The 26300-nt window shown below is 37.3% G+C and overlaps 1 protein-coding gene and 1 non-coding gene across 6 annotated transcripts in view; one reads left to right on the top strand and one right to left on the bottom strand.

Moving 5' to 3' along the window:
* Nucleotides 1-26300, bottom strand: part of Zranb3 (zinc finger RANBP2-type containing 3) — a 284160-nt gene that overhangs the window by 52532 nt on the left and 205328 nt on the right. For 3 of the 5 annotated variants that reach the window (XM_021236942.2, XM_021236951.2, XM_087195686.1), the window contains 6 exons: nt 24921-25022; nt 23412-23554; nt 17085-17195; nt 15502-15904; nt 11661-11792; nt 7832-8975 (listed from right to left, as the gene is read on the bottom strand). In XM_021236942.2, coding sequence (XP_021092601.2) covers nt 8877-8975; nt 11661-11792; nt 15502-15904; nt 17085-17195; nt 23412-23554; nt 24921-25022 — 990 coding nt within the window. In that variant the 3' untranslated portion in view covers nt 7832-8876. Of the gene's footprint in view, nt 1-7831; nt 8976-11660; nt 11793-15501; nt 15905-17084; nt 17196-23411; nt 23555-24920; nt 25023-26300 lie in introns of those variants that run through there. The other 2 variants (XM_013076896.3, XM_021236962.2) reach the window with 2 other exon arrangements.
* On the top strand, nt 15297-15480 carry LOC147829855 (U2 spliceosomal RNA). The gene has a single exon (XR_015447522.1). It is a non-coding gene; the product is annotated as a U2 spliceosomal RNA (small nuclear RNA).

The raw sequence follows: 26300 nt of genomic DNA, 5'->3' as shown, positions 1-26300 counted from the left end.
GGCCCTGGGTTCAACTCCCAGAACTACAAAGACGGGAAAGCAAAGCAAAGCCAAGCCAAGCCAAGCAAAGCCAGCCCCTCAGTAAAGAACAGAAGATGAAATTAAACCAAACCACACCTTCCAAATCTGCTTTTGGAGGCAGGTGTTTGGTGCCAATACAGCGAGCAACCATTGCCATGTAAGGGTATTGAGTACTTTAAATATGGGTACTGAGGGGACAGAACCAAAGTTTACATTTTGTTAAATTTTAATTAATTTAGAACCAACATAAAATGTATTTTCTTTTTTGTTGTTGTTAAATTCTTTTATTGGTACATTGTAGGTATACAACACAATTACATTTCTCATTGGGAATTGTACCTTTACATAACGCATCTTGGTTCTTATTTTTTCCCCATTCCTAGCCCTCCCTTCACCCCCTCCACCCTTCCCTATTCACAAAGACTTTATTTCCATTTTTTCCATTTCTCATCATTTTTTCCTTTCCCTTCTTTTCTTTCCCCTGCCCCTCCCACTACCCCTACCCCTCTGGACCTTTTCTTCCTATTTTACATTATCGATTATTCAGTCTAATCATTGGTACATTTTAGGTATACAATATAATGACATTCATCATTGGAAATTTGCACCTTTACATAGTCTCTCTTGGTTCTTATTTTTCACCCTTGCCCAGCCCTCCCTTCAACCCCTCCATTCCTCCCTATTTACAAAGGTTTTGTTCCTATTTTTCCATTTTCTCATATTAATCCCATTCCCGTCTATCCTTTCCCCTAGCCCTCCCACTTCCTTCCCCTTTGCCCCTTTTCTTCCGATTTCACATTACCTATTACACATTTTAGTCCTTATTTACACTTTCAGTTTCTCACACCAAAGAAACTATTCGGTATTTATACATGTGTGTCCTATTTATTGCACTTAAGGGTATCACGTCAATGTGCATCCACTTAGCTATAAATGTCTCTAATTTCTCATTTTTTATGGCTGAGTAGTACTCCATTTTATAAAAAACCCACATTTTCTTTATCCAGTCTCCAGTTGATGGGCATTTGGGCTGTTTCCAAGTTTTAGCTATCATAAACTGTGCTGCTATGAACATGGGTGCACATATATCACTGTGGTATGATTCTTTTAATTCTTTGGGGAAGATCCCCAGCAGTGGAACAGCAGGGTCAAATGGGACTTCTAGTCCTAGTTTTTGGAGGTATCTCCATCCTGATTTCCACAGTGGTTGCACCAGTCTACACTCCCACCAGCAGTGGAGCAGGGTTCCTCTTTCCCCACAGCCCAGCCAGCATTTGTTATTGGTTGATTTCATGATAGCAGCCATTCTTTCTGGAGTGAGGTGGAATCTCAGTGTTGTTTTCATTTGCATCTCTCGAATGACCCATGATGTTGAACATTTTTTCATGTATTTATTTGCTATTTCTACTTCTTTGTCTGAGAAATGTCTGTTCATTTCAGATGCCCATTTTTGGATTGGGTCTTTAAATTTGGGAGGTCTGATTTATAAAATATATTTTCTATTAAACAAAACATTATTGTTTTGGTAGATCCAAATTTCATTTTTTACTTTTGAAAATTTAGCATCTTGAATTGAGATATTTTCTAAGTATAAAACATACATTTTGAAAATTTGGTATAAAGAAAATTTTTAACATGATTACATGTTATAATAATATTTTGTATGCTGGGTTAAAATATATCATTATATTTATCTACTTATTTTTGTTTTTAAAAGCAGCTACTAGAAAATCTGAAATTATGTATGTAATGATATCGGGGGAGACAGTGGTATAGAAAACACCAAAAATCTACCTGCCTCTCTAGGCAATAGCACTGGCAGAATCTGTCTGATATGACTTTTTGGAACTCTGGAGTCTGTTCAAAGGCTTGGAGCTGCCAGGGCAGTAAACTGTGGCTGATTCTGGTCAACTTCAGCCTTCGGTGCACTAAGGGCTCCCACCCTGTCCCAGGCCCATGTGTGGAACAGTACCTGTATGTGCAACAATCCACATAATAGCTTGTGGGAGTAAGGGTGGGCAGTAAGAACTTTGTCCTCCAACTACTGGGGATCTGTGCTCTAAATGCTTCTGGTCATGGAGGTGCAGATGTAGGGATGGCAGACCACACTATTGCTGTGCCATCACCTCAGTTGGCTCCCAGGGGATTTCAAGACCCAGAGCCTGTCCTGTCCCCTTCATTTCCTTCTTTTTCCTTTTTGGTAGTCACATTTAAGGACTAGGATTTTCAAAGAACAACTAATAGGGAAGAATTTAGAAAGTCACTATGTATGCCAGGGAAAAATTCAGGGAAAGCTTCAGAAAATGTGGAGAAGACTTTATGTTTATACGTCAGGTTGATCCATGGGACACTATCACAAAACAAAAACAAAACTCAGAAAACCCCGGGAAAGGGGAAAAACCTGATTTTCAGAGTTATTAAAGTATACGATGCATATATGCAGCTTTCAAGAAAAAAAAAAGATAGTTTTGTGGGATACATCAATCTGGGATCTAAAACTGGGCACCTGAAATGAACAGACACTTCACAGATGAAGCAGAAACAGCAAAGAAATATATGAAAAAATGTTCAACATCACTGGTCATTCTAGAGATACAAATTAAAACAATGCTGAGATTCTATCTCACTCTAGAAAGAATGGCAATTATCAAGAAACCAACCAATAACAAATGCTGGAGGGGCTGTGGGTAAAAAGGAACCTTTTTTCTTCTTTTTTTTTTTTTGGTACTGGGTATCAAACCAGGACCTTGCGCTTGTGAGGCAGGCAGAGGCACCAACTGAGCTAAATCCCCAGCCCAACCCTTCTTCATTATTGGTAGGAGTACAGACTGGTGCAACCACTGTGGAAATCAACGTGGAGATTCCTCAAAAAACTAAAACTAGAGGTTCCATTTGACCCAGCTATTCCCCTTCTTGGTATCTTCCTGAAAGAATTAAAAGCATACCCCCCCCCAAAAAGAATTAAAAACATCATGCCACAGTGATATACGCAGACCCATGTTTATAGCAGCACAGTTTGTAATAGCTAAATCTTGGAAGCAGTCCAAATGGCCATCAACTGATGAATGGTTGAAGAAGATGTGGTTTTGGGCCAGGGATTTAGGTCAGTGGCGCCATGTCTGCCTCACAAGTGCAAGGTCCTGAGTTCAATCCCTGATACCAAAAAAAAAAAGATATGGGTTTTTTTATACAATGGAATACTACTCTGCCATAAAGAAGGATAAACTTGAGATATTTCTAGCTAAATGGGTGCACCTTAAGACCACACTCTTAAGAGAAATAAATCAGACATGTGTAAATACTGCATTGTTTCTCTGATGTGAGAAACTGAAAGTGTAAATGAGGACCAAAATGTACAGTAGATATTGTGAAAGTGGAAAAAAATGTTCAAATGGGCAGGGGAACTAGAGAGGGGGGTGGAGAAAAGGAAAAAAATGAGAAAAGAAGGAAAAAAATGGAAACAAAGCTTTTGCAAATAAGCAAGGGAAGAGGGTTGAAGGGAGGGCAGAGGAACGGGAAAAAAAGAATCAAGATATATCATGTACAGGTACAAATTTCCTATGATGAATGTGATCATTATGTATACCTAGAATTACCAATAAAAAAAATATAACAAAGAACAGAACAGAAGAGTCTGGCTAATTTAAAGGAAAAAAATAAATCAACAGAAATGTCCCCAAGAAAACTTACTAGACAAAGACACTGGAACAATTATCTTAAAAAGGGAAAGGAAGACATGAATAATGTCAAAAAATGATGTGTGAACAATATGGAAATACCAATAAAGTAGTACAAAACCATAAAGAACAAAAAAAGAAATTATAAAGCCAAAACGTAAAACTAAAATTTAAAACTTGGGTAGAGAAGTTAAAAAACCATAGTAGAGCAGGCAGAAGAAAAAAACAAATATAAAGAAAGAATAGCTGAAATTATCGATTGAATAACAAGAAGAAAATGAAGAAAAATAGCATCTAAGGGACATGTAAGACACCACAAAACAGACCAACATATGCATTATGGGAGCCATGGAAGAAACGAAGGGCAGAGGGATCATTTGAAAAAATAATGGCAGACACTGTCCCATGAAAGCCCTAAATATAAACATCTAAAAAGCTCAATGAACTCCAAGTAGAATAATTCAAAGAGACGCACTAAGGCACATTGAAGTCAACTGCTGAAAGGCAAAGACAAAGAATTGTGAAAGCAGCAAGACAGAGCTGGCTCATCACATCAAGCAAGGCTCAGTAAGATTATCAGCAGATTTCTCAAGAGAAATCCTGGAGGCCAGAAGGTGGTGAGTTGATATACTGAAAGTGCTGCAACAACAACAAAAAAACCAAACCTGTCAGCCAAGAATTTCATACCTGGCAAAAATTTCCATCAAAACTGTGGGGAAAATTAAGATACACACAGATAAAGGCTGATCAGCTGTGTAAGAAGTGCTAAAAGAAGTCTTACAAATTGAAATGAACTGACACAAGACAAAAATGGAAGCCATATGAAGAAATTAAGTATCTCTAGTAAAGACAATATATAAAATTATAAAAGCTAGTATTACTGTAACTTTGGTTTGCAACTCCAGTTTTACTTTCATGTGATTTAAGAGATTAAGACATTTAAAAACAATTATTATTCTATGTTTTGAACACATAATGGATAATGATGTAGTTTTATGATATTAGTAACAAAGGATTTGGGGATGGAGCTCTATAGGAGCAGTTTTTATATGCTACTAAAGTTGATCTGGTATAAATTCAAAGTACAGAGTTAAAACTTAGTATGTTAAATATACTCTCCATGGTAAAAAAAACAAAACAAAACAAAAAGAAACTAGCTAGAGAATATATACATGCATACAAAAGAAAGCAAATGAAATATTTCTCTATGAAAAAATAACTACACATAAAAGAAGAAAGCAATGCCGGGAATGAGGGATGCTTTCATGATGGCTGCTCCCTGGGGGGAAGTGGTGCAGACCAGCCTCTGCAGTGCCACTTTGCCTTTTCAACAATCCAGGTATTTGGTCTGATCCACATGTATCATCTTTCAGATTAATTTTTCTCTTTTCAGGGTGTGAATTTTTTTCCCCTGTTTCAGTAAACCCTTTATGAGCCTCTCCAATGTTAGACCTTCTCAAGTCAGCCATGTTGAATCAAAAACCTCTGTAAGATCTTTCTTATTAACCAGACTTTAGCTATTGCTACATTGTCTCTGAAATGCCTGTGTTTTACAGGCTTGGTCCCCCAGGTGGCACTATCGGAACACCATGAAACCTTTGCTAGGTCATCTTCTGGGAGGCCCTTAGAAGTCACTGGAAGCATGCCTTGAAGGGGATTGTGGGACCGAAATTCCTTTCTTTTTTTTCTGTTTCCAGTGGTTTTACTCTGTTACATGCTTCTACCATGGTGCACTGCCTCACTATAGGCCCCAAAACAGGCCAATCGATCACAAACTAAAACCTCTAAAACTGTGAACCAGAAATAAACCTTTTATGGGCATAAATTGACTATCTCGGGTATTTTGTTATAGTCACCGAAACTTGACTACACAGCTATCACATAGCTGTAGGTGTTTGAGGTTCTGCACTATAATGATGACATTTGTTGTAGAGAAGGCAGATGTGTAAGAGCAGAGAGACTGTGAAATATGAACACTTTAACAAATGCACAATAATTAACAATATTTTTCAGGGGTTCCAAAGGCCATTTTCCAGAAAACACTATTATCACCTACTGAAAAGACTCTAGTCAGCAACTTAAAAGAACTAGGAAAGAAACTGTTGGGGCAGAAAAGCAGATAGTTGGAACTCAAAATGCATTTTAGCAAGAATGACATTTCGTGATGGCAAATAAGAGCACAGCCAGGTGGCAAAACACCCCTAACAACAGAAAGCAACTGACAACCTTGAGGTGAAATGGGATATTTTTCTGGTGGTTGAATATTCAAATAGATTGCTGCATGAACTAAGAGCTTGCTATTTTCCAGTTCAAAAGAAAAGGTGGAATGAGAGACAGGTGAAAAGTATGTAACAAAAAAATGAGATATTATTCCTATAACCTACTTTTGATGTTTTATTTCCTTGATTCTGTACCTGATAAGTTAAAAGAATCTTTCCATTTTACTCTCAAGAGAGTTGACTTCTTTGACACATAATTTAAAGTGGCTCACACTTTTATTTCTAAAGGAACTATATTTAAAATGTTTCATTCAAAGATCTGAAGAGATTCAATTTATTAGCAAGATGCGTGGGCAGAAAATTCTTTTCCCATCCATAGCTAAGAAAATGTAGAAGGGTATTCATTTGTCATAGGAAAATCTCTCTAGGAAATGTACATTAGGCTATGATTAATTCTGAGAGTAGGCTTCTTTAAAAGTTCCACATGAATTCCTTCTGGGCTCTGGGGCTACTAAAACAATTTACCAGGCTTCGGAGAGTATCTGGGATCGATGTCCCTCAGTGACAGGAACAGGAAAGTACTGGGTCTGATACTGGCCATGCACAGTTGGGGTGTGTAGGCTCACCTTGCTCTAGAAGCAGACCCCTACGCCACCGACAGCACCTCCAAATTGGCTGTGCTTCTGAGGCAGGTAAGTGCCTAGCTTGGTTTCTCATCATAGGTGTAGTCTGACATGGTATCATACTGTAACTGGTTCATTCCCTGGCTACTGTGTCCCAGTTCTGTTCCCTGGATCCAGAGCCTTTTTATTTTCCTTTTCTCTGAGCCTTTGTAGAGCTGAGCCCATCTTTCTTTATAGCCCTATAACCCTCTGGGTGTTTCAAATCATCTCCATTTCCTATGTGGCTGCAGCTGTCTTGTTCCCAGGGGGCCCTTAGCACTTCTTTCTGCCTATAGGGTCCACTGCTTGCCTCAATAGTCTGTGTCCCTGTTAGAACCTTCCATTTGCAATCTGTAGAGGGCAGCTTCTTTTTCAGATTGTGAGTATTACGTGTTCACTTCGGCAGCACATATACTAAAAAAGACTGTGAACATGAAAGAACACCCTCCCTAAGATGCCCTGGGGTCTTAGCTATTATCTCTCTCTTCATTTTCAGTACCAAAACCTTTCATCTCAATGTGCCCCATAAGTAAAGCAGATCACGTCAGAAGAAGGCAGGGCAGCTCTGTGACATGTCAGGACAGACTGGAGATGAGCTGGTCAATGTCCCATGGCAAATGCTGGGTGTTCCTGACAGCATTTTTAATTGGCCAGAATTTTGAAACCTATCATAGAGAGAAACTATCTACATGGATTATTTCACCTGAAACTGTCATATGGATCTTACATCCAAAGAACTTTCTCCTCAGAATTACTATCCTAGTTTGATGTAAAGACCAACCTCCAGTCAAATCTGGCCTATTTAGACCAAACTTTCACTTGCATGTACTCCATAGTGGAGGAGAGGCAGAGTGCCAGGCTGTGGGCTTTTCAACTCTCAACAGTGACAAATTCTAGGTTATCCTGGAAATGAGGCAGAAAACTGAAAAAAGCCCGAGCAGCAAAGCAGAAAAGAGGCCAAAGAAAACCCAACCTAATTTTTAAAACAAACACCACCACATGAGTTCATACAATGAAATGGTTATAAACTTAATAACTCTAGAAGGAACATTCATGATTGTATAATTTTTCTAAAAACATGCTGCAAAATGTCAGCTAATTAAAACCAGAAAATGCTCAAACAAATTAGGTTTATAGCTAAATATTTACAAACAGGTACTTTTTGGGAATGTAATTCTTCCCTGGGCCTGTACTGTGTAATTTTGACTCTTTGCTTTTACTCTCTGATATATAGCAGGATTGAGCCTTGGGATTGTTTCATTACCACTGACTTTATTTTTTAAATGCAGCTACATTTTAATATTACCATTGTATTTTTTAGTGCATATAACCCTCTGATTATGCTTAAAAGAGGCAACAGAAATATACTTTTAATAAAACAGGATTTTGAAAATGAGTACCAGGAGATGAGAGTGTTTTGACAGTCAGCCTGGTGTTTCCATTAAAAAAAAAACACAAAAAGCCTAAAAAAATGGGGCCCATATCACATTTTACATTTTATATTTCCAGTTCTTTAACAGTTTTAACAATTACCCAGAACACCAAATTTTTCACAAACACCACAGTTACAATTAACTTATTTTTAAAAGCTTTTCAATACAGATGATTGGCTGAGAAATAAAGCAAAAAACATAAATCAAAAATATGTAGCCCAAACCTATTTTGGAAACGTTTAGTGAAATAAGTCTCTCTTGCACACTTAGCAAGTTGATCATGCTTGGCCCAGAGTTCTAAATAATGATGATTCACTTCCAAAATACTCCTTATTGTTTTGCAATGTTCCATTTATACCTATAACAGTCGCAAACCAATGTTTTCTTTGTTTTTGGGGGGGTTTTTTGGTACTGGAGATCGAACTCTGGTCCTTGAGCTTGTGAGGCAGCTGGGGGAACCACTGAGCTAAATTCCCGGCTCCCCCAAACCAATGTTAATCTAGAAGCATTCTTCAGGTAATTGAGAGCACATTTTTCAAACACATACAAATATATAATGTATGCATAATACAGTGATTAAGGCATATTAGGGGAAAAAGAAAGCTTAACAAAATCTTGCTAAAACATAATTGAAAGTTTTCATGAACCAATAAGACCATAAAGATATTTAGTATTTTATCTCAGTTTCTGTCAAATACTTGCAAAAACTACTTAACACTAAAAGTATTTAGTACAAAACCAGAATTTAAATTATTGATTGATGTTTTAAAATTTCACTCAAAACATGAGACATGAAAAACATTAGGAGGGGTTAAATTCTGCTATATGTAAGTTATCTATCATCCATTTATATCTTTTTCTACCTTACTTCTTCACCAAAAATCGTGTTATGTCTGATCCATGCTTTGATGCTACAGACAATCGTTTCACCTGGCTTCTTTCCTTGGCTTGTCTGGCAGTTCTCTAAAAGTTAACAAACATATATGTGTACACATTAGAAAAAAAGCACTGGGTACAGATGCTCAAAAACTTTGTACTGTTAGTCTGAAAAAAATCTACATTGTCCCTTCACCTAGGGCTTTGCCATAACGGGGGTGGGGGGGGGTGCGGTTCTCCGTATCACAAGGCAGAGTAGTCTGGTGGCTTTGGCAAGTGCCCTGAGAGCCTAGGTCCACTAGGACTCTATTTGGAGGAGAAAACACACAACTTTGGGGAATGGTTTACAACCCAATAAGGCCAAGAATCTTATTGGATGAGGGGAGACCATGATTCTCCTCATCCAGGTGGGTGCTCATAAGGCATCTTGGGATTTCCCAGAGTGCAGTGAGGAAAGGCTCACCCACTTCTATTCTCTGGGCCTAGAAGCCGTGCCCACCTCAAGTGACAAGCCAGTGTAGAGAATACAGAAACTGGATTCTTCTACTGATCCCAGAAATAAAATTTTCATTGGAATCTGAAAAAGTACATAAGAGGTTGCATTTTCTATGGCTATTTGTTAATTCTCACATAGGTCTTGAATTTGTTAGTAATTTGCACAACTGAGTAATCAGATGACTCTTTTCCATTGAGGTCCATCTGCATGTGAAGAGACCCAAGTGGAAAGAGCAAAAAGAGAAAAGGTAAAACTAAAGACAAAAACAAAACCTTCTAGAGCGGATAGGCTAATATCAGACAAATAAATCTGACACAATCTCACCTATGTAAGTATTATGCTTGTGAAGAAATTTTAGAATCTCAAACATTAAAAGAAAGCTAAAAAAGGATTCACATGGATTGAAGACTGGCAAAGGATGTGAATAATTCTCAAAAGTATAAATATAATTTATTAGAATATTTAAAAAGCATGAGTTTTAAGGTGCAGTTAAATAGGCACTCCATTAACTCCTGGGCTTGAGAGAACACAAATGAATAAAATCCAATGGAAAATAATTTGGCAATAAATTCCTACACTACTAAAAATATCCAAATACTTTTGATTCAGTGATTTTATATCTGAGAATCTACCTGAAATGACCTTGAAATGTAAAAAAACGATTGTGTCTACAAAAATGTGCTGGGTGCATTATATTTAAGAGCTAAAATATTTAAACAATTTAAATATTCATCAGTATAGAAATGGCTAAGTAATAAGGATCAAAATATATAATTGATATTGTGAAATAGGAAGAAAAGGTCTAAAGGAGTAGGGGAAGTGGGAGGGGTAGGGGAAAGAAAAGAAGGGAAAAGAAAAAATACAAGAAAAGGAAAAAAATGGAAACAAAGTCTTTGTAAATAGGGAAGGGAGGAGGGGGTGAAGGGAGGAGGGCAGGGGAATGGGGAAAAAATAAGAACCAAGATGCATCATGTAAAGGTACAAGATCCCAATGATGAATGTAACTGTATCATATACCTAAAATGTACCAATAAACTTAATGGAAAAAACAAAATAAAAAAAAAGAGAAATCGCTAAGTAAACTAATAGAATAATGCAATCACTTTATATGTTATACATTATGAATGGCTGAAGAAAATGGGAAAATGTTTACATTTTGCCATAAGTAGAAAAAAATTGAATAGAAAGTTGCTATTGAATAAGATTATTTCAATAGGTATATCCAATAACCTTTTATTGGACCATGTGTTTTGTTTTTTCTACATAGCCCAAGCTGGCCTCAAACTCATGGTGATCCTCCTGCCTCAGCCTTCTGCGTGCTGGGATTATAGGTGTGTGTCACCATAACAGTTTGGACCATGTGTTAAAAATTCATCCTGGTAAATATATAATTACTATGTCATTTTTTCCCTTACATTTTAACAGGTAATTGCTCAAATATGTTAATGGGTTTCATGCTGACGCCAGCAGTGTAATCTGTGTTTGTTGAGCTAATTCTAGAATATAGTTCTAGAGCTAATTCTCAGATAACTTTTTCAGATAATTTTCTCAGATAATTTAGGGTATCTTTTTTATTCATTTATTTTGTGGTACAGGGGATGAAACCCAGGGCTATATGCATGCTAGGCAAGTGCTTTACCACTAAACTACATTCCTAGCCCTTTTAATTTTATTTTGAGACGGTCTCAGATAAATTGCTCAGCCTAATCTTTCTTGTGATCTTTCCTGCCTTAGCCTCCCACAAACAACCTTAACCATATATGAGCATGTATAGGTGCAATTCATAAAACTTCCGGTTTGAAGGTCTGAGTCATTCCAGACCATATAATCTAGCTGGGAGTGGTGACATGCACTTTGATCCCAGCACTGCAGAGGCCAAGGCAAGAGGATCTCAATGAATTTGAGGCCAGCCTGGGCTACGAAGTGAATTCAAGGTCAGGCTGGACTACACAGGCTGGACCTTGTCTCTAGAAAACAAAACAAAACTAACAACAACAACAAAGACCACACAAACTGTAAATTGTATTTGTATTTTTCTAGGTGTTGGTGACCTATCTTGATTTTAGAATGCATTAAGTGGGAAGCAGCTTCTCTTCTGTCTGTGACAGCCCTTTTACAAGCCCTAAGAGGAAAGGCAAATGTCAGGTAATGGAAGAATAAAAATGCACCTTGGTCCCTATTATGAGGGGTCTAGACTCACTCACACACTTTCCCACACCTGTATGCACAAATCCTCTATTGGAGTTCTGAGGATGTTAGCCGTGAGCATCACTGACCTCTTTGTGACAAACTGTACAGAGAGTCTGCAGGTTGTCCAGGGAGCACTGTCCTCCTCCCTCGTATACTGGCCTAATGTGATCCACCTGCCAGAAATGTCCTTCCCCTGGGTTTCTTATCATTTCATTTAGCTGCAGTAAGAACACAAGATCAGCAATTTTCAATACACCGTAAGAACTGTTGATTTAATCATGTCTATACAGCAATATCATGGGGAAAATACATTAGGGTAGCTTTTTATTTTTTATTATTTTATTTATTTATTTTTGGTACCGGATATCGAACTCGGGACCTTGCACTTGCGAGGCACTGAGCTAAATCCCCGGCCCCTAGGGTAGCCTTTTATAGATTTTATTTTGAGTTAAAAGAAAACAAAAACAAAACCCTAGCTTGGCAATTTGAAACTAGTAAAATGTATTTCTGAAAAAGTATTTTCACCTTACCTTTTTGTTTTGTTTTGTTTTTGAGACAGGGTCTCACTATGTAGTTCAGGCTGGTGGCCTTGAACTCACTGTGTAGCCCAGGCTGGCCTTGAATTCGTGGCAATCCTCCTGCCTCAGCCTCCGAGTACTGGGATTACAGGCATGAACCACCATGCTTGGCTCATAACATATTTTGAAGAACTTATCAGCTACCATGAAGTACCAAGACTCTTGATAGATTGGGGAAAATTGGTAATTTCTGCACCTTTCGTGTAGTTTATACAGTCAATAAACCAAAAATGAGAAAATAAGAACAGATTGGCGGGCCGGGGATTTAGTTCAGTGGCACCGTGCCTGCCTTGTAAGTGCAAGATCCCAAGTTCCCGGTAGCAAAAAAAAAAAAAAATTGGAAATTAAAAATTCTTCAATATTACTAATTTTCATCGTTTTTTTGTTTTGTTTTGTTTTGTTTTTTTTGGTGCCAGGGATTGAACTCGGGTCCTTGAGCTTGCAAAGCCGGTGGCAAAACCACTGAGCTAAATCCTCAGCCCCTAATTTTCATTGTTGACCTACATGCATTTGTTACTATATCAGTGGCAGTTAAATATTAATAGCTATCACCCAGAACTTTTATTCATCAGAGCACTTCTTAAGTTACATGGAATGGAATGAGATTTCTAGAACAAGCTTTGGTAACTTTTGCAATAAACAAAGATGTCCACTTAAAACAGCCACTATGTAGGCCAGTCCATACATACACACACACACACACACACACACACACACACACACACACTTTATGTTTAGCCACTGATGACCTACATTAAAATTGGATGTATTTTAACATTTTATCCCAGATCGCAAAACTAACTTGCACAATGGGAGTGCAATTGTTAGAATATCACAAATAGTATGGCAGTTCTTTTTATTTTCTTAGTCTTGCAAATTATAACAAACATCATGACTGGTAACCATGAGAATCCATGATTTTTTTTTTTTGTACTGGGGATCGAACTTGGGACCTTGCGCTTGCATGGCAGGCGCTGGAACCACTGAGCTAAATCCCCGGCCCCCATGATTACTTTTTAAGTACTTTTAAGAAAGCCTGTTAGACCCTCTGATGGCACGGTGACCTGATCAATAGTGCTGACCTGGAACCCCAAGAAGCAGTAAGTTGGACCCGTAAACTTTGTCCAGCTGACCTTTGCTACTCCCTGACTCATTCTCTCTTCTGTTCTAAACCTCCCAATTTCTGTTAGAAGATGCATACTGATTTTTATTTTTGAAGTTGGCACTGTTAGAAGCAACTACAAATGGCAGTCTTGCACATCAAACAAATGACATATTCTTAGAAAAAAAAATCCATCTTGGTTCTGCCTTTTGTAACCAACGCCTTCTCTCTGAGCAGCTTTTACTCTGACAGATTCAATAATCCAGAAGGCGCTTCTTTATTTTTTCCTAGCAACTGTATAATAAATCACTTGGGGCCTCTCCGACAGGACTGCCCCTACCTGAGCCCTGTGTGTTTCTTATCCTTAGAGCACTTTTTGTTTTGGATGTCTACCAGGTTACTTCTACATTCCTGGACAGGTTGCTTTCAAAATGATCTTGAATCATTTCATTATGCATATTCTGGAAACCTTCAATCTGTGGCAGCAGATAGGAACTGGAGTCTGGACAATATCCCTAGAAGGGGTGCAGTATGTCCCCCATCAATTAGACCAAAGGATCTTTCCGGAACTCTACATGTCATTAGGGAAATAGTATATTTTTCTGGCTCTCAAAGATACACTAATTCATCTTTATAGAAGTGATTACTAACTAATTCTATTATAATTAAGCAACATCAGATAAATAAAAAACATTGCTGGCAGAAATTCATGCAATATTTTTTTTTGTACCAGGGATCGAACTCGGGTCCTTGCGCTTGCGAGGCAGATGGCAGGTCATGCAATATTTTGATAGACAGAGAATGATTCAGGAGTGATCCTTTTAAAAATTTATTTTGTTTTGTTTTTTGAGACATGGTCTCACTATGTAGTTTAGGCTAGCCTTAAACTCACTATGTAGCCCATGCTACCCTCAAACTTGCAGTGATCCTCCTGCCTCAGCCTCCTGAGTGATGGAATTACAGGCATGTACTACCATGCCCGGCTCTGGGAGTAATCCTTTTTAAATTAAGCCTACTGAAAAATTATATGTTGTGCTTTAGGTTGAAATTTAGAACAGTTTAGATAACAAAATTAGAAATCCAATGGAGTTTTGAAAATCAAAGTGAATATTGATGATAATGTACTATAAAGAACAGCTCGTCATAAATCACTACTAAAATTACATTTATGAATATATATATATATCTCATCACCATAATAAACTACATTTTGGGGGTTATCCCTTTGCCCCTTGTCATTCAATGTTAACATCATGAAAAGTAGAATCCTAGCCTTAGGTGTCTCTTGATGCAGTAAGTCACCTGTTATGATCTTTTCCCAAAATAACCAAATTAGAATCTACAACTGATATACAGTTATTCAGGAAATTGGTGGGGGATAGAAGAACATGTAAACAACACTATGAGGATACTGGGAGATAATTCAGAATGTAGGAAATCCTCCAGACAAATGATCCAGTTTCTTCAACAATCAAAAAGGTATGAAGTGTTATTATGATTAAATGGAGAATAAAAGGCATAATGATAAAATATAATATGTGGTCATTGTTCTGATCTTAATTTGAACAAAGCAACTATAGAAAGACTTTTTTTTTTGGTACCGGGGATCAAACTCGGGACCTTGCACTTGCGAGGCAGGCGGTGGCGCCACTGAGCTAGATTCTCGGCCCCCAGAAAGACATTTTTGAGACAATTTGGGAAATATGAGTTTACTGTAATTTAAGAAATTATAATTGTGTTGGGAGTGATAATTCATTGTGATTACATTTAAAAGAAAGAAAGGGGCCGGGGATTTAGCTCAGTGGTTCCGCTGCCTGCCTCGCAAGTGCAAGGTCCCGAGTTCGATCCCCAGTAGCAAAAAAATAAATAAAGAAAGGGGGAAGAGGGAGAAAGAGGAGGAGGAAAGAGGAAAGAAGGAAGTCTTTACTTGTGAGTTACATCATAAAAATATTTAAAGTTGTTGTCTGGAATTTGCTTTAGGAAAAAAAAAGAAGTGAGGCAAGGGACAGATGAAAACAACTGGCAAAATGTGGATAAATGCTTTTGCTTCTCGGCCTTTTGGCTAAGATCAAGTGTAAAATGTGGGTAACTACTAACGCTAGATGATGGGTATATGGGTTCATTATTCTCTCTACTTTTATATACATATTTGAAAATTCCCATGTTAAAAGATTACAAAATGAATTGAATGAATTTCTATCCATCATTCAGTACAATGCTGCCTTCTGTCACATGACTATAATTTACCTGTTCTAATGAGAGTTTTGAAGTCCAGGTAGCATCCAAAAGATTCTTCCTCTGACTTTTAGGGGCATCTCTCAGACGTAGAAAGAGTTCTTGTGCATTCACATTACATAGCTGACACACACCATGTTCAATTTCAAATACTCTGGATCGCAGGTAACTGTTATTAGATCGAATCCAAAATTCCTCTTGACATTTTAGAGAGCAAAACCATGAATCCCATGTATTTGTTGTATACTCTTGCTTAGTCTGGCAAGTGGGATGCTGGCAGTGAAGGCAAAGTGAATGTCCTTCATTATCCACAGCTTGCAAATAGCCTTTAGATGCAGAAGACTTAACTGTGAGATCAGCTTGGGCTGTGTGGGGATTTACAGATGGGTTATAGGCTCCATCTTCAAGAAAATTTCTGTAATTGAACAAAACACTGCATAGGTAACAATGAATGATTATGGTAAAATACTCACTTCATGTAAGTTTTCAAATCTAAACAGTGAACACAGTTGAACACAGATTTTGTGATTCATTGTGGAGATGAGATAGCTATAGTGAGTACTCTATAACCCATACCAAGTGAAGAATGATGCAATACAAAAATTAATTTGATATATGCTGACTTCAGGAACTTACCTGTGCCCATGTTAAAAAATCAGATTGAAACATCTAGAGAAGTTGGAAAATGAGAAGAAAATGCTTCTTCAGACTGAGACAAAACAGGCTAATATAAAATCCCAACTAAAGCTTAGTAGCTAGCCTGCTCTGTACCTATGGAGGGTCACATACCTCAATAGGCCAAAGAGGTTACTGCAAGTCTTCATAGCCATAAAGTGACAGACAAAGTAGCTGACAATGCCGACAGGAATTAGAACTAAAGGCTAGGTGGATATTGTGTCTGCTGTTTGACCAACAGGTAAAGTCAGAGATGATAAAATAGGAATGAAACATGATAGCATAAGAGCTTAGTTTGTAAGGAAACATAGTAACTTTTCAAGAAAGAAGAAATAAACTGGGCCTGGTGGCACACACCTGTTCTGTATTCATCACTACCAGGCTGAGACAGGAGGATTGCAAATTTGAGGCCAACCTGGGTAACATCACAAGATCCTATCTCAAAATAAAATTTAAAAAGAAAGTGGGGGTGGGAATGTAGCTCAATGGTAGAGTGGTTGCTTTGCATATGTGGGGCCTTCTCCCCACAAAGAGTACATTATTCAATTTTGTTGAAAATTTCTGCAATGGGAAGTAACAAATGTTTTGCTTATTTTTCATGGTTGGTTGGTAGAAGGGTTAAATTAAACATTTTTATAGTTGAAAGAACTCAAGATTGGGAGGCTGAGCAAAGGTTGACCTCAGGTCTCCTGGCATCTTCTCCCCAGGTCTAGGGGTAGTCACTTAGGTCACCTGGTCTGCCTCATCTCTAATTTCTAAGGTGATAAGATTATGTGCCACACAGGGTTGCTAGGATAGAAGAGCTACTAAATCCTGGTATCTCTTTGTAACATCTACAGTAGCCAAAAAAAAATGAGGTACTACTACCAAAATTAATATATACATTTAAAGAAGTATTCTTACTACTACCATGTCCTTACTTTATGGAAAGGTCCTGCGGCCTGGATTCCTTCATGATCAGACGGATGTGTCCCCCATCTTTCTTTACCTTGTTCATTGAGGCTATAGCAACATCTTCTTTGGTTATGTATCTGGAACAATTACATGTAAGTATATTTCCTCTCTCTCACATACAAATTTCTCTATTTCATATTCACTTGCTCCTTGCAAAAGCAATAGGAGCAAAAGCAAGATACAGTTCTGTTCACTGTGCTAATGCTAAAGGAAAATGGAATGCATGCCCTTTACATTGACTGGGGTCTATTATGTGAGAAACACATCTCTTTGTTCCAAATTAGCTTTCTCAAGATTAATTTTTCTAAGAAAGTGGTAAGTCATTCACTATCATTTGCGTCAATTTTCAAAATTTAGGGAAACAAATTGAGTGTGGGAATTAGAAATGATCAAATATAAGCACAACTGACAGCCTTAAGGAAACTGCTTGCCAAACTATGTGGAAGCTTTCCAAGTATATTTTTACCTCCCTCTTGAACTTCCCGACAAGGCTCCTACAATTTACTTCAGTTACAACACTTGTGTCAGTATTTTTGGGTAACCATATTCAATTACATCTCCTATAATCTCAAGGTTTTTCCCATTAGTATAAGTTCATACAAGATTTATGGAATCTTCCACTGAAACAAAGCTTTGATGTGGGATTCAGAACCTTATTATACAATACTATCAATACACACAATGGTCTAGGCACTGGAAGTAAAGACAAAAGTAATTCTACTTAAGGTAATGGGAATTTAAGCAGGTAAAATGCAATTACCCAATTAATTCCTTCTAATTAGCACAGCCCAATTTCTTTGATCATTTATACCCTTTGTAGATTTTTTAAAAAACTTTAAACATAAATTTTTTCACATCTTTAAGTAGCTTAATAAAGTTCAATCATGACAAAATCATGCAATCGTAGGTGAATTTTAGGAATCTGCTTTGGTCTGAAATTAGTAATGGTAGATTTAGTAATAAACACATTTCTTCCTATAAACTATTTTATTAATGTTGATTAGGTGATAAGTGCACATTGTTCCAAATATAAAGGCATACAATAGTTTACAGAGTAAAGTGCAAGTTTCCCTCTCATTCCTGTTTTGCCCTTCCCCAGAACCTATCCATGTTGCCAGTTTTTAAAGAAGTAATTTGTGTGTGTATCTTTTGCTTATTTTTGCATTTCACTGAAATAATTCATATACCATAAAATTCACCAATTTAAAGTTTACAATTTGGTGTATTTTAGTATAGTCACAAGGTTGCATAACCATCACCATTACTAATCCCAGAACATCTTCAACCAATTCTCCATTTCCAAAGGTAACTTGTACTTATTATTATTCACTTCCCACTATTTTAATTTTTAGAAATCAATGATAGTGTAGTATGATGTTAATCTTCACCTTGCTTCTTTTGCCTGAACCACCGTCTCAGAGATCTTTTTACATTGGTATACACAGAGTTGCTCTGTTCATTTTAATGGTTCCATGTTATTCCATAATATGGATAAACTATATATCTAAGCAATCTGATTAACAGGCATTTGGGTTGTTTCTAGTATTTGCTGACACAAACAGTGCTGCCATAGATGTGTGTGTGTATTATATTTTCTACACTGGAAGTAAATGTAGAATACCCAGAAGTAGAATTCCTGGATAAAAAGTCCTCGGTGGTTTATACCTGGGTAGATTTTTGAACTGCTCTTATGTTGCAGCAGTGCATGTCTCCACCAGCACTGACTGAGAGGACCTGTGTCCTTACACTTCCAACAGCACAACCACAACCACATCACTTAAAAATATCTGTGCTGATGGTGATAGGTCTCTCTTTCTCTCTGTCTCTCTCATATTTTAGGCATCTCTTTATAGCTTTAAAATTGCATTTCTCCTTTAAGAGTACAGGAGAGTATTTTTCATATATTTGCATTTCACTTGTGTGTCTTTTTTAAAGTAAAAAAGAAATTACATCATAGTAAATCATTTTTGAGTTCTTTAATTTGACCTTTTAGTTCCTCTCCAGCTCCTTGTTTCTTCAACCATTTTGTGCCCTTGACAAAAGCACTTTGCTAAAGTATTTCTGTAGATTCTAAATGAACTAAGAACCTTCCTAGCTTTGAGGGACAATGGGATATTAAGCCTTGCCTCAGGTATTACTCAATGTTTAAAAGCTTACAAACTCAATTCAGCAACTTTAAAAGGTGCTGAGAAATCTGGTTAGAGATCTAGGCACTAATAATACACTCTTGCTTTTGTACAAGAGGTTTAAATATAACGTTTCTGGAAACCATAAGAAACAAATTGAGCAATTCCAAAGAAGGGAAGTGATAAATAACTTTTCAAACCTAGTTCCAAGTCGCCAATATTTAATTTTCCACTGAGGTTTGCTACAAAGTTCATGTAAGTATAGCATTTCTCAAAAGGATTATGGTAAATAATCCTTTTGGTAAACAAAGGTTGGCAAATAGGGAAGTAATGTTGCCTACTAAACTAATTCCTAGATGGGGAAGGAATGGAAGGCGGAAATTTTCACAAGGAGAAGAAGAGTGTGTGTTGGAAAGAAGTCCACACTAATGGATACAATTGTGGGCTCTGGGTTGCTGACCTGCTTTGAACATCAGCTATAGGGCAAGAACAAAGAGGTGGCATCCTGACCAAGACAGAGCTCCCACCAAATCAGGCCTGTCTCTGAAAAATGAAACTCACTCTAACCATGGTTAGAGATCTTGACTCCCATTCAAATCTAAGAGTGAGCTACCAAAAGCAGACTGCCAGCTCTCAGCTTACAGGAGGCCTACATGGTGGAGTCACTGGAGGACAATCTTATTAGAAATCTAGCCATTGCTTTGGGAAGGGGGGATTCCCAAAGTCAGTACCTACATGTGTTTTTCTGGAGTCATTCAACTTTTTTTTTTTGGTACTGGGGATCAAACCCGGGTTCTTGTGCTTGCGCAGCAGGCAGCGAAACCACTGAGGTAAATCACCGGCCCAACATTCAACATTTTTAAGAGATGAGTCCTAAGCTGAAAGCAGGGTGCATGCCTAAAATCCAGCATTCTGGGAGGCTAAGGGAGGAGGATCATAAATTTGAGTGCCTCCTGGGTAAATTAGCTAACTCCTGTCTCAAAAGGCCTGGGGATATAGCTCACTGGTGGATTGCCCCTGGGTTCTACATTCAGTACAGGGTGTGGGTGTGTGGAGAAGGGGCAGCACTGAATTCCTACCTATGAAGTAAAATGTGTCTGCTGGCATTCTGGACAGAAAAGGGTCTGAGGAGTCTGTTTTTTGTATAATGCTTTTCCCTTTATCTCCACTGAGCCTGGTATTTCCAAGTCTGGGGACTTCCTGGTTCAGTTTCTCTGGAAAGTAAATCAATAGGTTGGTGAGAGGGAGAGATCCAGGGTCTAACTAACCATTCAGACTCGCTGTTGTTCAGCCCCATCTTTCACACCTGCTTTCTGAGATTCATGGTTACTCCAAAATACTGAGATTTGTTGAGGTCCTGCTGTAAGATTTAGAGTTCCTGAGAGTGTCTCCCGTCATTTTACAGTTCTGTTAAGTCAATTGCCCTGACAGGCCTCCCTCTCTCTATCGTCCTCAGGTCTCTAGATATGCCTTCTTTACAATTCTCTTCCCTCTATTCCCATTCCTAATGCCTTAATAGAGATCCTCATTAGTTTTTTCCCAGTTCTACCACAACAGTCTTTTAACTTGGGTGGTAAAAGGAATTTTTAGCTAAGATTCCTGTCCTCAGGTTATTTAACAGATCACTAATTTAGATAGTGCTATAAAGGAACTTTGCAGACATAATTAACATCATTAATCAACTGACTTGTAATAGGGAGATTAGTAGGTGGGCCCAATATAATCACATGAGTCCTTAAAAGCAAAGGGAAAGGCAGAAAGATTTCTCACACAGAAAGGTCTGACATGCTGCTGACCAGAGAGAGGTCTCTAGGAGCTGATAGCAGCCCCCAGATAACAGCCAACAGGGAAAGGAAACTTCAGTCCTGGATCTGCAAGAAATGAGTTCTGCCAACAATCTGAATAAGTTGGAAGTGGATTCTGATCCAAGGCTACCAGTTAGAATCCATTTGGTCAACACCTTGATTTTAGCCTTATAAAACTCCGAGCAGAAAAACTAATAGGAATCAACTCAGCCTTCTAACTGACTTACAGAACTGTGGGATAATAAATGTGTGCTGTTTTGTGATGTTATGTTTGTGATAATTTTTATGCAGTAGTAGGAAATGAATGTTACTTGTCTCCCTGCTTGAAGTCTTATCTTTTTGACCTAATCTCCTAATTGCTGCCAGAGTGAACTCTTAAAAATACAGATCTGATTATTTAATCTGATGCTTCTTACAAGTGTATCTTATACAAGATACACTCTTAATGTATCAGCTACACTTAATTTTATGAGTAACACTGTATCTTACTTTAGTTGGTGTTGATTTCATGAGTGGACTTTTGCTTTTATACATGATCAATCATCTCAGTTGGTACTTTAAGTGGTCATTCATGTCTCACAGAAAAGAAACAATATAGCATGGCTAGAAATGACTGGAGAGGGCTTTTAATTCAGTTATGACGGGAATTATGATTATGTTATAAAGAAATCAATACTTCAAACTAAGACTGTGGTTACAAAAATGAGAAATATAAAGTAGAAGAAACAGAAAAATACAGCAAACATCATGTTTTTGGATAATATGTGTGCATATGTGTGTATACTTATGTGTAGGTAGATGTATATATATATATATATACATAAATGAATACATATATATTTCAAATACATTTTTATAAAGTAATAAAGCTAAAAGGAAAAATTCAACTGGTACCAAAGAGTTTAGGCAAGATGCCACTATTAATTCATGGATAAACCTAACTAGTCAAAGGACTTTGAGTTAGAAAGCATTTTATTTAAAATCTGAATGTGAATGACTTTGGATGGGTTATGCACTTTCCAATTTGCCATCATCCCAGCCTAGACCCCATCCTTTTCTAATTTTAAACCTAACTTCATTTGTTTGTGGTTATTACTTGATTTTTAGTCATGAGTTGGGAGTCCTGGTAATAAAATGCCTACCACTCCCACAAATTTCCTAATCTTAGGCACTAGAGCAAGATTTCTCAACAATGGCACTGTATAAATTCTGAAACAGGAATGTCTTTGGGGGTATGGTCCTATTCACTGCAGAATTTTCAGCAGCATCTTGGGCCTGTACCCACATGTTCCCCAGTTGCATCCTGTAGACCTGACAATCTAAAATATCTACAGACATCGTAACGCTGGGAGGTAAAACTGCTCCCAGTTGAGAACTACTCTCCTTAAGAAGCCTCCATTAAGTTTTAAAGGTGTTGGGGCTGGGGATTTAGCTCAGTGGTTCCGGTGCCTGCCTTGCAAGCACAAGGTCCCGAGTTTGATCCCTGGTACGAAAAAAAAAAAGTTTTAAAGGTGTCTTTCTAGACAATTTTTAGGTCAATAATAGCAAGTATATATTTGTGTCTCCATTTCTTTTAAAAATTTTGAAGTTTTACTCTTAGCAAATTATCACAGTATTGTTCCTATTCTCATGTACAAATGTACCTGACATCACACTTTGAAACAGCCGAAGAAATTTTTCACTGTATGGCACTATTAGAATTTCTTTAATCGGGCTGGGGATTTAGCTCAGTGGTTCTGCCACCTGCCTCACAAGTGGAAGGACCCGAGTTCAATCCCTGGTACCAGAAAAAAAAAAAAATTTCTTTAATCATCCATGCCCCACTCCCAACATGCCTACCATTGATGGATTTAAAAAATCTATATGCATGGAAAAAGCTAAAGAACTGAGATAATGAAGTGCTGGCATGTGAGGATGAGAAGAGATTACAAGTATATGAAGATAGCAAGAGATAAAGGGCTTTCTCTGCCAATATTGCAGTTTGATTTATTGCTTTTGATCTCTTCTAAAGCAGTAACTTGGCTACAGAGCAGTTGACCACTTTTCCTCATAATCTTTGCCTAAGAAAGGAGTCTACAGAGAATTGTGATTTGATCAAATTCACTAAATATCTCATATGTTGCTATAAAATAAGATAACTGTGATTTTATGTACAATTTTACTTTTATTTTTTGGTTCTGGCAATCAAACTCAGGACCTTGCACTTGCCAGGCAGATGCAGTGCCACTGAGCTAAATCCCCGGCTACAATTTTACTTTTAACTCATCAGAATTTCATTACTGATTCCATAAGATGCTTCAGATCACCTACAGAAATAGACATGAAAAGTAATATAATACAAAACAGAAAAGACAATTCATACCTTTTGGTACTATTTTGTTTGGCTTGTTCCTTTGTGATCTCTTCCAGAGCAAGAACTGGACTACTGAACAGTTGCCCACTTCTCCGGATTATCCTCTGCTTCATGGCAGTTAGGCTATTCCATTCTCGAACAAATCTCAAAATCTGGCAGAAAATGAAATAATAAAAACAGTGAATAGTTCAGCAGGCATCCTCCTTTGAAAGTAAAGTCATTCATAGCATGAGAAAACTGATGTTTTGTTATATCCCCGAAACAAGATTTCTTCACTTTACTTTAATTTTCATATATTTATTGCAATCAATGCCCAATTCTAAAGAGATATCTTTCAATCCAAAGATTTTCTAAAAAGCTCATTTTAGGACATGCAGTATGTGGCCTTAACACATATAAGGACCAACAGTGACAATGTGCACATCAAGACCAAAATAGGTCTAGAAGAACATATTTCAACAGTAGCCAAGGCAAAACTTGTCTTGGGGATAGCAGGTCTTTCAGGGCTGACAGAGTAACAGCAGCATCTGAGAAGCACTTTGTATCTGATACCTAAGTTATCATAGGAAAAATAGCCATGAATACATTTGTGACCCTTTAATTAGGGTTGCCAGTACTCTTATTTATTAGTTGATTATATGTAACTGGCTATTGTTTTGGAATCTGAGGTTCAGGATTAGCTGACACCAAAGTAAGTAGCCCATTGTTATCTTTTCCTTTAAGATAGGCACAGCTGACTTTTACTTTCATTCAAAGAGTGAAAAAAAAAATCACCATTTCCTTATAAAAAAAAATTGTTTGAGTGCATGCTAGGTCAGTCCTTGTACATAGTGACCCTTCTTAGCAGCAAGGTAAACCAGCCACAGGTCAGAGTTAAGGCTTTGCTGGGAGGTAACTTGGCTTGTCCTGCACACTGCTGCTTCTGACAATGAACTGCTCTCAGAATTTGTCAATGTTAGAATTTATCCTTAAAAGATAAAATGTGATTCTGATAGATACAAATATCATAGTTGCTAATCCTGTGAATGAGAAATTAAGTGATGTGAGGATGATTCTACCCACAGAAACAGCAGCTCTAGGTGTGATCATCTGCCAAAGAAACATTTCACATTTATTCTTAGCATCAGAGTAATTAATAGACATTGCCTGGGTAAAGAGAAATGCAACCAATGATTTGATTTTGTAATAAACCACAAAGCACTGTTTTATTGAACTCAAAACAATCAGTAAAGTTACTAATACAACTGTATTTAAAACAAATACAACTATTTTATTTAAAACCATGTTTATGGGCTGGGGATTTAACTCAGTGATATCGCCGCCTGCTGCGCAAGCTCAAGGACCTGAGTTCGAGGCCAGGGATTTAGCTCAGTGGTTTCGTCGCCTGTTGTGCAAGCGCAAGGACCTGAGTTCAATCCCCAGTAACAAAAAAAAAAAAAAGGACCTGAGTTTGATCCCCGTACCAAAAAACAAACAAACCAACAAACAAACAAATAAATAAAATAAAACCATGCTTACCAGAGAGCGATTTTGTTTTAGTTGAAAGCTTGCTGGTAAGTCTTCCCAAAGGTCTAATTTTATATCCAAAGGAATGAAATTATAGTTCATCTGTTTTCCATCCTGATCATAGGTTAGAAAGACATTATTAATCCATTTTTGTTTGTAGGCACTAATAACTACTTTAAAAGAAAATAATTATATTATGGCATAATACATCCAGTCTCCTTTAAGAAAAGCTAGAAAGTTCTAGACAAGAGTCCCCACCATCGCTCTCCTGAAGGAACTGTGAGGTGAGGAGGGGAGGCAGGTTCTCTTTGGCCTCTGCAAACCAGCATTGCTCTCACTTAGTCCAAACTTTCTGCTTTCAACCTGGCACACTGTCTATACTGTTCTGTAATACCCTTTCCCAGTGCCTAAACTTAGAAATAAATATCAGAACAAGGAAATGTGTACCCTGAAAATCAATATAGAAGAGTATCATCACATCTTTGAAGTTAACAGCAACGTAACTATTCCTAAAGTCACAATCTTCTTAATAATCACTAATAATCATTTGTCATGTTGAAGAAGGGCACCAAGAAATACTCTGAACAGCTCTCCCCAAATGGGTTGATATACTTGTTACAGGAACAATGAAGAAGGTAGATAGAGCAATTCTACAGAAATTATTTAAAAATTTGCTTCTGTAAAGTGACAGTTTCGGTCCACAAAGACTCACTGCCAATGGCACTATCTGGAGACTAAGAAGAACTGCATTTAGGCCCAATTATTGGCTGCACAATGTCCTGAAAACTTAAGGGTAAAAAGTAACCATGCATGGGATGTAGATAATTAAACACAGGTAAGAGGTTATTTCTTTTTTTAAAGAAGAACAGGAACATCTTATTTGAAAATCTATCATATCAACAGTAGTTCAACTCATATTCTAATTCTCTTAGCCAAAAAAAAGTTACAGCTCCCACAATCACTTTTTTTAAAACCCAGAAAGCACTTACATATTAAAAATTTAGATATGTAATTGTAGTATGTGAAACTAAGCCTATGTAATATGTAATTCTAAAATTTAGATATATAATTGTAACATGTAATTCTAAACCCTAGACTTGGAATTCTAGCTGAAATGAACAATTCTAATATAACATATAATGGTAAATATCTTTTACTGATCTTTCTTTTAAGAATAGTAGATAGAGTTTTTATCCAAATTTCTACCTCTAGATTTTATTATAGCTTTTCATATGGAAAAGGAAAGCTTTTATCTTTTATCTCCACTCACAAAAGATGCCAACATTTCATCTGCTTAGTGTCACATGTTTAGAAAATTACAGAAAATGAATGATAACATTTTATGGTAAAGGGTCACGTAAATACTTAGAACAGTCAAAAAATACACTTGAG

Source organism: Heterocephalus glaber, unplaced genomic scaffold (assembly GCF_053883595.1).
Source record: "Heterocephalus glaber isolate CG9 unplaced genomic scaffold, H.glaber_assembly_v1.0 deba00000347, whole genome shotgun sequence".
Lineage (NCBI taxonomy): Eukaryota > Metazoa > Chordata > Mammalia > Rodentia > Bathyergidae > Heterocephalus > Heterocephalus glaber.
The sequence above is the reverse complement of the archived record's forward strand: the minus strand, read 5'-3'. Positions and strand labels throughout refer to the sequence as shown.